Source organism: Culex pipiens, chromosome 2, assembly GCF_016801865.2.
Source record: "Culex pipiens pallens isolate TS chromosome 2, TS_CPP_V2, whole genome shotgun sequence".
NCBI classification, from domain to species: Eukaryota; Metazoa; Arthropoda; class Insecta; order Diptera; family Culicidae; genus Culex; species Culex pipiens.
Genome location: NC_068938.1, coordinates 217,651,541 through 217,662,483, shown reverse-complemented (window position 1 = coordinate 217,662,483; position 10,943 = coordinate 217,651,541). Strand labels below are relative to the sequence as shown.

General features: G+C 43.2%; 1 protein-coding gene across 1 annotated transcript; it reads left to right on the top strand.

Annotated features, from left to right (window-relative positions):
• The first annotated feature begins 4,214 nt into the window (after positions 1 to 4,214).
• Positions 4,215 to 9,577, top strand: LOC128092907 (uncharacterized protein K02A2.6-like). Its single transcript, XM_052708049.1, has 3 exons — positions 4,215 to 4,459; positions 5,416 to 7,332; positions 7,430 to 9,577. The coding sequence occupies exons 2-3, from the start codon at positions 5,416 to 5,418 to the stop codon at positions 9,560 to 9,562; spliced, it is 4,050 nt and encodes a 1,349-aa protein (XP_052564009.1). The 5' UTR covers positions 4,215 to 4,459; the 3' UTR covers positions 9,563 to 9,577.
• Positions 9,578 to 10,943: the final 1,366 nt, after the last annotated feature.

Genomic DNA, 10,943 nt, shown 5'->3' with positions numbered 1-10,943 from the left:
GCAAGCAACCACTTGATGAAAGAGATAATTTCTTAATCCCCGAAAAGTGAGAATTTATTGCTTTTGCTATGGTGATGTGATGAATTGGTAGCTGAGCTGGTTAGAAAGTGAAAACAAAGTTTTTTTTTATTAATGCGATTTATAGCATCAAAGATTTTGAAATGGCAAAATTTGATTTCGTAAGTTTGCAGCGCTTTCCGGTTTTAGTAAAATTTATTGTTTCATGTCAGCTTTTTAATGAAAAAGAGTGAAGTAAAATGCATTGTATACCTGTATAGTAGAGGTGGGCAAAACCGCTCTTTTTTAGGAGCCGCTCATTTTCGTTCGCTCTTTAAAAAGAGCCGCTCTTTTGAACGGTTCTTTCGCTCTTTTTCAAAATTTGGATGAAATGGGTTTTTCAAGAATCGTGTGATTTTATAAGTTATTTCACATATGGCTTTTATAAATTAGGCCGTACCAAACATTTTTTGAAGTTTATTATGTCCCTCAACTCTAGCCAAAGTAGCAAAAAAAAAAAACAAGCCATGGTATAAACATTTTAATGAAAAAAAAAGTTTTGAAATGCATTTTACACATCAATCATTAGATTTCAAAATATCGAAGTATTGATGAATTTATTTTTTAAGCCGAAAAAAAACTTTTTGCATTCGGTGCAAACGGAATTTCACGAAAAAATAAAATATTTTTGATCGATCCCACAATGCTTTTTAATTTGTTTTCAGTTGATAAGACTTCTATGTATTTCCATTTAAATTTGAAAGTTTTTTGAAAAAAAAATTGTTTGTCCCCTGATTTTTTGGACCGATTTTGAAGGGGAGGGGTGACATAAACGACATAAAATGTTTGTAACGGCCATATTTGATGAATAAAATAAATAAACCAAAAAACGAGAAGATGCTCTAGAAAACCATAGATCTTGGTGGTCTCTTTGTCAAGATTTCTACTCAAAACTAAACATTCGAGTAATTGAATGGCATCCATACTGAAATCTAGGATGCTGGAAAAATTGCTATTGATTTTAAGATTGCGTTTATTTCTGAAAGACTAATGCTGATATTTTATTTGGAGAAAATATTATGTGAACTCTTCTCTACATTCTGATTTGAAAGATCTATACGGTCTATAAACGCTAACGATGATTATTTTTTTCCGAAATTTCTTAAATATTCAGTAGATTTTTGGTAATATTTGACAGTTGTACAATGAAAAGTTTACTCCATTTTATTTATAATTTCATTTACTTTTGGGATTAATTTTTACAATCATTGAAATTTTTGAAATTGCATTTTTAATTCTCAAAAACAAATTTAATACTACATTTTTTGGAAATTCAATATTTTATATTTATTACAAAAATCATTCTATCTTGAGCCGGTTCTTTCAAAAGACCGGAGTTTGAGAAAGAACCGCGGTTCTTTTTTTGTGAGCCATGGCTCGTTCGCTCTTTTCAGTGAACCGGCTCTTTGAGCGGTTCGCTCTTTTTTTGCCCACCTCTACTGTATAGTTATTTTGCAATACAAAAAATCTATAGAAGTAAAGCAGCAAAGCTAAAAGACACATGTCGCTACCTATGAACAAGTAGGGGAAATATGCCTATTTGTGCCTATTTTAAGCCTAATAAGCGGTCGTGTTTGAATGATGCTGGATAATCTGGACTGTTCCTTAAAATTCACTAAAACCAAGTGTACCAACAAGTAGTGCAACTTTTAGTGAACATTTCTGTTTATTTTTACTTTTATTAAAAATATGCTATTCCTTTTACAAGCATTTAAAAAAATATTTCAAAAATGCATTCTAATCAGTCGAGTACATTGGGCCACGCCCATTTATCTATTTTCAGCATAGTTCTTTTTTTCTTCCAGCGCTCTTTTGGGTCTGCTTAGTGATGCCAAAATTGATGAAATTTTAAGCGAATACTCACGAAAAGTAGCATTTCTAGCGAAAGTTTTCTGACAGCACTTGCTCACTCCAACAGGTGCTGCACCAGCTAGTTGGTGGCCACCCTTTGCCTTCGCTTCTCGCTCGGTTTTTTTCAGCCTTCGATTGGAATTGGTAGTCAAAATTGAAACGTCAAAAGAATTAGCGCGTTTGTGTTTTGGATGGCGCTTGCTAAATATTTACATGTTTCGGGATTATTTTTCAAGTGAGTGACTAAAGAATGTGCAAAAGAGCATGTTGCCGGTAGTTGGATGCAATTTTATATCTTAAGCGCTTTGAAATCGTTAGCGCAAGTGAAAAGATGTTGATGGCGACTTTTGTTAAGCAATTAACATCGGATCTTGCGTGTGGATGTGTGTGTCACCAAAATGATGAGAAATGGTCTCGCAAAATAGATATTATATGATATATGATATGATATGATCAAAAGTGCATTAAATTTGATCTTTTTGGCCAGTAAGTGGCATACATTTGCGTGCTTACTCGAGGCGGTGCTGTTGCTGGTAAGTTTATAGCCTAACTAGTATTTTTGAGCATGAGCATGAGCATGAGAGACCACCCATGGTTGTCCTTCTCCGTTGTTTATAGTCTAACTAGTATTTTTGGAGCTTTAACCGAGCATCCAACTCTCCATATGACGAAGATATGTGATTGATTAGAAAGGGTATATTTCCCCTAGCGTTTTTTCAGTTTTTACCTTCAAAATTAACATTTTTATAAAACTTATGCCGGATACAAATAAGAAAAATAATTCCCAACAATTGGGTACTAAAACCCTACGTAAATTTTCATTTACCGTTAACTGGGGTCAATCGGGACACATGGGGCGAATTGGGACAGCTGTTTTGACCATGTTGGAGCACATTTTTTTGATTTTTCTGGTTGGTTTCGGTTAGAACAGTCTGAGACCAACAAAATGTGTACATTTATTTCCAAATTTAAAAGCTTCAAGTGCTCTCAAAACTACTGTCCCTATTCAGACTGAAGTTCCAATTCGCCCCAGATTACGGTACAACGGTAAAAAACAAGATTAAAAACCATTTCTGATCACTTTTTTTTTCATTTTAACGCAAAAAAAATATTGACAAAACAACATTTTTTCGATGGATCAACTATGGTCCCCTTGGAACGAACTGTCAAGTAAGACCTTTTCTGTCAAGAAGGGCCGTAAAGTCCAGAGATTTTCGGGATTTTAAACCCCCTCCTCCCCCCTGTCACGCACTTTTCCTATACCTTTAACATGGGCTGTCACAAACCTCAGACCCCTCCCCCCCTCCCCCTTTTCATGGACGTAATTTTTGAACGAAACCTAAAATAAAAATAATGAAACATTTGAAAAAACGCGTTTTGCATCGAGTTTCATCAATTTTATAATTTGCAATTCCGAAAACACTTACTTTACGATGAAAATGCTGTAAAATTTAAATTTATATCACTATCACAGCGCAATGTATGTTCACCGAAGCGCAGCCCAAACATACCAATACCAATACCCTTCACTGTCATGTGTCATGTCAATGTATGCGTGAGACAATCAAGCCATAACGATTGCCGTTCAAGAGCCAAACGACATGCGACACCTAGTGTTGAGTAGCAGAACAGAGCGAAGAATGTCGATTGAAATTTCCGCCCTTTGAGGTTATGTATGCGAATTCTGTTTTGTTAAATTCCAGCGTTGAAAACAACTTTTGAGCAAAAATTCGAGCTGATACTTTGTTAACTTTTGATGCTCTATCATTTTAAACAATATTATTTTTTCAAAATTATTTTTTTTTCAATTTTTTTTATTGCGTTAATATATAGAGGGCAAAGAGTTAACAATCGTACTACTTGATTTTTTTCTCAAAAGTTGTTCTATGAGCTGTAAATTCAATTTTAAGTTTGCATTCCTATGTAACCGAACAGCGAAAATTTGAATCGTCATTCTTCGATGCTTTGCGCCATCTGTCGGAATTTTTGAGCTTTTGATCGCGAATTGTAAACATAATCAGCTGATCGAAATAATTTTGTTGTTGCTGATCGTCAGTACCCGATGAAAAACATAAAAATCAACACCGATGGCCGAAGATGACGGTGGGTCGGTTCCATGGTTGGTTTTGTTTCCAATGGAAGAACTTCATGTGCCAAATCATGCGGCAGCATCAGCACCGACGCAACACAACCGCAACGACAGAGAATAAAAAACTGGTCCTCCCGTTGCTTCCAAGTTCTGTCGAAGATTCCTCTTCCACCGAAATCTCAATACCCCTGGTCACGAAAACACCAGTAGTTGTAGGGTTCAGCGCGGGGAGTGTACTGCTTTCTGGCAGCACTGCCATGAGGAGAGGAAGAACAGGGAGAGGGAGAAAAGGAGCGACTGGGGGAACGGCGAAGGGAGTCATGAGAGAGCAGTTAGCAGCGACGGACGCGGAGTTAACAAGCGGGAAATAAACGTTGTGATCAAAGGCTGATTAAAGGTATTAATTCTGAAGAGTAGTCCGAACGGGTCCCTCACAATTCTGGCGACGTGGGTGAACTAAAGGTGAGCTAATTTGTTCGATTTTAAGAATGTTAGAACGGTTTTTCTGGTCGCTTGAGGTTTGCCAAGATGGCTGCCTCAGGCTGAAGATGCCGATTTCTTCACATAAAGGTGTGTTGGTGTGTTTTCGAAAAGAAGGGGGGAGAGAGAGACGTAAATGTATTCGTTTTCTCTCCCTGGTGTAGACAGCAGACTCTCTGAGTGACGGAATGTCATTCCGTGGAGTGCGTTTAGTGATGCAATCAATTCAAAGCTCTGTTTTTATTTTCTTGTTGACGTATGATTACAACGTTTTGACGTAGGATAAAGAATTTGGTGTTTATTTAAATAGTTTGATTCCTGATGCTTTTCAGGGAGTGAACAAAATGATTGTTCACGGGTAGAATGTCCCTGTTTCCACAGGTGGTGAACCTTATCATTAGTTCACGGGTAAAATGTCCCTGTAACAGTCGTTACAGGTGGTGGACATACGTTGTTCACGGGTAGAATGTCCCTGTAACAGTCGTTATAGGTGGTGGACATACGTTGTTCACGGGTAGAATGTCCCTGTAACAGTCGTTATAGGTGGTGGACTTAAGTTGTTCACGGGTATAATGTCCCTGTAACATTAGTTACAGGTGGTGGACTTAAGTTGTCCACGGGTATAATGTCCCTTTAACATTAGTTACAGGTGGTGGACTTAAGTTGTCCACGGGTATAATGTCCCTGTAACAATCGTTACGGGTGGTGAATTGAAGTTCTTCACGGGTAGAATGTCCCTGTAGCTGTCATTACAGGTGGTGAACATATTGTTGTTCACGGGTAGATGTCCTTGTAATATTTTACAAGTGGTGACAACAATTCGTTGTTCACGGGTGTTTCTGTGACGGGTGTTACAGATTTTTATTGAATTAGCAAAAGCTGTTGTAATACAAGTGAATTTAAAACGATCATTAATCGGAGTTATTGTGTTTTTCCAGATGGAGGACGCTCGGCCGGTACCACAGTTTCGCTGTGAGGAGATCGAGAAGAACCGTTTGTACAACGAGTGGAAAATTTGGAAAAGAGCTCTCGAGTGTTATTTTGATGCGTACGACATTAAGGATCAAAAGAAGATGCGGGCTAAGCTTCTTCATCTTGGAGGACCACAACTACAGCGCGTATTCGAAAACCTACCCGATCGTGAGAATTTTCCGGTGGTATCCACCAAAAAGAAGAAATGGTACACCGTCGCAATAAACGCTCTCGACGGTTTCTTTCAACCGTGTCGTCAAGACTGTTTGGAGCGGCACAAGCTAAGACAACTGAGACAAAAAGAGGGCGAAAGGTTTGCAGATTTTCTGCTCCGGTTGCGCCAGCAGGTGGCTGACTGCGGGTTCGAGAAGTACGCTCCGGAAACAAAGAATGTTCTCGTCGAGATCTTCTTGATTGATGTCATCGTCGAGGGTTGCACATCGCCTGAGTTGCGTCGACGGATTCTCCAGCAAGATCGTACGCTGTCCGAAATTGAAACGCTCGGAGTTGCATTGGAAGGTGCTGAGCTGCAGGTTAAGGACTTTAATGCTAAGCCTGTGGAACCCGTCACGGAGCAGAAGGCGTTCAAAGTCACAGTTAAGCCAAAGCCCTTTCAACCTGCCTACCACAACGGCGGGAACTTTGCACGCAACAAAGCATCTCCATACCCTCAACGGGTTATCCGGTGTTTCAGTTGCGGAAGACCCGACCACCTGTCCACTGACCGAAACTGCCCGGCGAGGAACATTCGGTGCCGCAAATGTAAACAGATGGGACATTACGAACCCTACTGTCGTCAGCGAGAGAAGAAGTTCATCAGGCGACAGGATACCCACCAGGATACTGCATCATCTCGGAAGGTGCACCTGGTCGAAGAAACGAAGGTCAAAGCGGAAGCGGAACAACACAACGGCTCAACGAAGACTTATTACACGTTCTTCTCCGGGAACGAAACGAACGTTGTGCTTTGCACCGTTGGCGGTGTTGAACTCGACCTGCTCGTTGACTCCGGGTCGGATGTTAACCTGATTCCAGATACCGTTTGGGAGTCCTTGAAGCTAAAGTCGGTGGAAGTTCGTCAGTGTGTGAAAGGGTGCACGAAGGTGTTGAAAGCTTACGCGAGCAACTCCCCGTTGGCAATTCTCGGTTCATTTGTTGCTGAGGTGAAGGTTGGACAACGAGCAGTACAAGCGGAGTTCCATGTTGTTGCTGGAGGTCAGCGATCTCTTCTGGGTGATCGCACATCGAAGGAGCTGAGGATTTTGAGAATCGGAGTCGATGTTTGCAGCGTGGCCAGCGCCACGGAACCGTTCACCAAGATTAAGGACGTGCAAGTTCAGATCTTGATGAACCCGGAGGTGAAACCAGTTTGTCAACCCATCCGTCGAGTCCCAATCCCACTTGAAGACGCAGTTAACAAAAAGTTGGACCAGCTTCTAGCGAAAGATATAATCGAAGTCAAACATGGTCCTGCGCCTTGGGTTTCTCCGTTGGTAGTGGTGGGAAAAAGTAACGGAGAACCGAGAATTTGCCTCGATTTGCGTCGCGTCAATGAAGCGGTGCTCCGCGAGAGACATCCGATGCCGGTCGTAGATGATTACTTGGCACGGTTGGGAAAAGGGAAGTACTGGACGAAACTGGACATTAAGGATGCGTTCCTGCAGGTCGAGCTGGCCCCGGAGTCACGCGACATCACCGTGTTCATTACGAACAAGGGGTTATTTCGTTTCAAACGTCTCACATTTGGCCTAGTGAATGCCCCGGAGTGTTTTCAAAAGGTCATGGATCAAATTCTTGTCGGCTGCGAAGGGGCGTTTTGGTACCTGGACGATGTTATAATTGAAGGCAGTCGTCGTGAAGAACTCGAAGAACGTGTTGCAAAGGTAATGTGACTTTGTGTGCTAGTCGCGTTTCTTGAAATGACTGTATCAACCTAACAGGACAAATAAACGATGAATTTCTATTATTTTGTTTCATTAGGTCCTTAGGCGATTCAAGGAACGAAACGTTGAGTTGAACTGGGACAAATGCGAGTTTGGGTTGACAGAAATCGAGTTCTTGGGACATCGTATAACTGCTGACGGTATCGTGCCTACCAACGACAAGGTGAAGGCCATAAAATCATTCCGGCGGCCGGAAAACGAAGCCGAAGTTCGGAGTTTTTTGGGCCTGGCCAACTACCTTAACAAGTTTATACCCGATCTGGCCACATTGGACGAACCGCTGCGCATGCTAACACGGAAGGACAGCAAATTTGTGTGGTCGGTGGTGCACCAAACGGCATTCGACCGCATCAAGGATGCAATTGCGGACGTAATGAAACTGGGATTCTTCAACAAAGACCAAAGAACGACGGTGATGGCTGACGCAAGTCCAATAGGGCTGGGCGCTCTGTTGATTCAAACTGACGATGCTGGCAACAGCAGAGTAGTTACCTGTGCTTCGAAGTCCTTGACCGATACGGAACGGAGATACTGCCAGACCGAGAAGGAGGCGTTGTCTCTTGTTTGGGCTGTCGAAAGGTTCCAGATGTACTTGTATGGAAGACGTTTCGATATTCTGACGGATTGCAAGGCATTAGTGTATCTGTTTACGGAACGATCGCGACCGTGTGCTAGAATAGAGCGCTGGGTACTCCGTCTTCAAGCCTTTGAATATCTGGTTAGCCATATTGCCGGAAACAGGAACTTAGCAGACGTGTTGTCACGGTTGAGTACAATAGTGCCCGTTCCGTTTGACATCAGGGAGGAGTTGTTCGTTCGGCAGATTTCGTTGTCAGCCGCCACTGCTGTTGCTTTACGCTGGGAGGAAATCACGAAAGCATCGCTGGAGGACCCGGAGATTCAGGATGTTCTGGAGTGCATTGACAATGGCAACATCTACCAGATGCCAATAGCATACCGTGTTGTCGCAAATGAGTTATGCCGATTTGGAGACGTACTGCTGCGTACGGACAGGATTGTTGTTCCGACTGCGCTTCGGGAAAGAGTTGTCTGCATCGCGCATGAAGGACATTTGGGCATTCGAACTATGAAAGCTCATCTCCGGAGTGCGGCGTGGTGGCCCAAGATGGATATGGCTGTTGAGTCGTACGTGAAGAGATGTCGAGATTGTCTTCTCGTTTCCTCTCCTGATCCACCCGAACCTATGATCAGGAAGGAGTTGCCAAGCGGACCTTGGGAGGACATCGCTATCGACTTCCTCGGACCCCTGCCCAATAAGGAGACATTGTTGGTGGTCGTTGACTATTACAGTCGATACGTTGAAGTCTGTGAAATGAAGTCTACCACCGCGAAGGAAACCATCGCACAGTTGAGTAAGATTTTCTGTCGGTTTGGTGTGCCCAATACCATGCGAGCCGATAATGGTCCTCAATTGAACGCATCTTGTGAGGAGTTCACCAATTTTTGTGGTGAGGTCGGGGTAAGGTTGGTCAACACTATACCATACTGGCCACAGCATAATGGTGAGATAGAGCGACAGAACCGGTCATTCCTAAAACGAATGAAAATCGCTCATGAGGCGGGTCGCGATTGGAGAATGGAGCTTAACAAATATATTCTCTCGTACCACGCCACACCTCATCCAACCACTGGGCGTTCTCCAGCCGAGCTCATGTTTGGTCGTAAGATCCGTTCTAAGTTGCCACAGCTGCCACGTGAAGCGAGCTTTGATGAGGAGGTACGCGATCATGATAAGCTGCAGAAGGAGAAAGGTAGAGTTTATGCAGATACGAAGCGTAAGGCGCGCACGAGTGAAATTGAGGTTGGGGACCGAGTGTTGGCAAAGCGGATGCGTAAGGACAACAAACTATCTTCAGATTTTGGGCCGGAAGAATTTGAAGTTATCCGGAAGAGTGGCGCAGATGTGACGGTGAGTTCAGCGCAGGATGGTGTGCAATACCGCAGGAATGTCCGACATCTCAAGAGAATCCTTAAAGGAAGCGAGGATCAAACATTCCATCCAGCGAGCGGTGACGAAGGTCAAGATGAATCCGGATCGACAGAGTACCCAATCAACCATGAGGAGCAGAACACGTCGTTCGAGCAGGCTGCCAGTTCTAAACGGGCAAGAAGAGAACCGACGAAGTTTCGGGACTATGTGGCTCATTGAGCTTTTCAAATTTTAAACAAGGGGAGATTGTAGGGTTCAGCGCGGGGAGTGTACTGCTTTCTGGCAGCACTGCCATGAGGAGAGGAAGAACAGGGAGAGGGAGAAAAGGAGCGACTGGGGGAACGGCGAAGGGAGTCATGAGAGAGCAGTTAGCAGCGACGGACGCGGAGTTAACAAGCGGGAAATAAACGTTGTGATCAAAGGCTGATTAAAGGTATTAATTCTGAAGAGTAGTCCGAACGGGTCCCTCACAGTAGTGACCGTTGAAATAGAAAAAAATCCAATTCAAATCTACCAGAATTGGTACCCATGATGGGCGTTTGGAAACATCCGCGGGGAACGTGTCCACGGAACAGTTAAGTTGCGCCAAACAAAAAAAAGCTACCACAAAATCATACATCGAAACAGAATCAAAGAAACTCAACTGTAGAAGAAGATTGAGTGGCGCTCACGATCGACGCAACATCGCCAAAAGGACGACCAGCAGCAGAAATCTGAGCAGCAGTCCACGAAGGATAAGCATCAGGTTGCTCCGAAAGAGATGACTCCACCATAGGATCCGGCTTCCTCCGCAGTATCGGGCGCCTCAGTAGCAGCCTCAACATCGGCGGGCTGTTGAGAAGTCCTTCCGGGTTAATAGTGGGGCAAAAGGTATGTCTTCGTTAGTCATCCGCTCATATGACCCTGACCAAGCCCCAATCTTGTCCAGCAAAGCCTGGATTGTGGATCATCGTTAGAATTCTTGAATTCCATCATAATTGTTTTGTTTTCATTTGCTGCCTCTTACGTGCTCAAGCTCAACTTAAAAACACACATCTCACACACTAAGAAATGACGGGCGAGCTGTCACGACAGGAGCGACATCAGCGCCGGGTGAGTGGATGCCGAAACAAAATTGCATTTGAAATAACCGTTTTAGAAGGACGATGGTTTGGCACTCGAGTGTCCCGTCTGTTTGTCTGAGTCACTATGTTGAGTACGGAAAAGCAAAACGTTCGTAAATGGCAGGAAAAGTAAGTTTTTTTTTACTACGGAGCTCCAAAACACACTTTTTGAAAGCTGTCCATGTTTTGTGTTTTGTTATCGAGTAAAGATTAAAAGTTAACTTTGTTTTGCCTTCTAACAAGACAATGAATGTGTGTGTGTGTGTGTGGTCCAATCCAATACCCGCTAACCGGTAGCGAAATTATGGGAAAGTATAATTTGTATCAGACTGTGTACATGCCTAATGCTGATACAGCTTATCTCAGTCCCGGGTATTAGGTGGTGATAGCCCTCGCGCTGCTTCCAACGACCCATTTCAGAATGACAGAGCTCCTTGCGGTCCAATTCCGAGGTCGCTGGGCATTGTTCGGCCCCGCCTAAACATAGAAGCAAGCAT

What these genes read in the sequence shown, in the direction of transcription:
- LOC128092907 (XM_052708049.1), top strand. Translation starts at nt 5,416, where the DNA reads ATGGAGGACGCTCGGCCGGTACCACAGTTTCGCTGTGAGGAGATCGAG. An exon ending in TCGAAGAACGTGTTGCAAAG is followed by an intron (nt 7,333 to 7,429) that starts GTAATGTGACTT and finishes TTGTTTCATTAG; the next exon opens with GTCCTTAGGCGATTCAAGGA.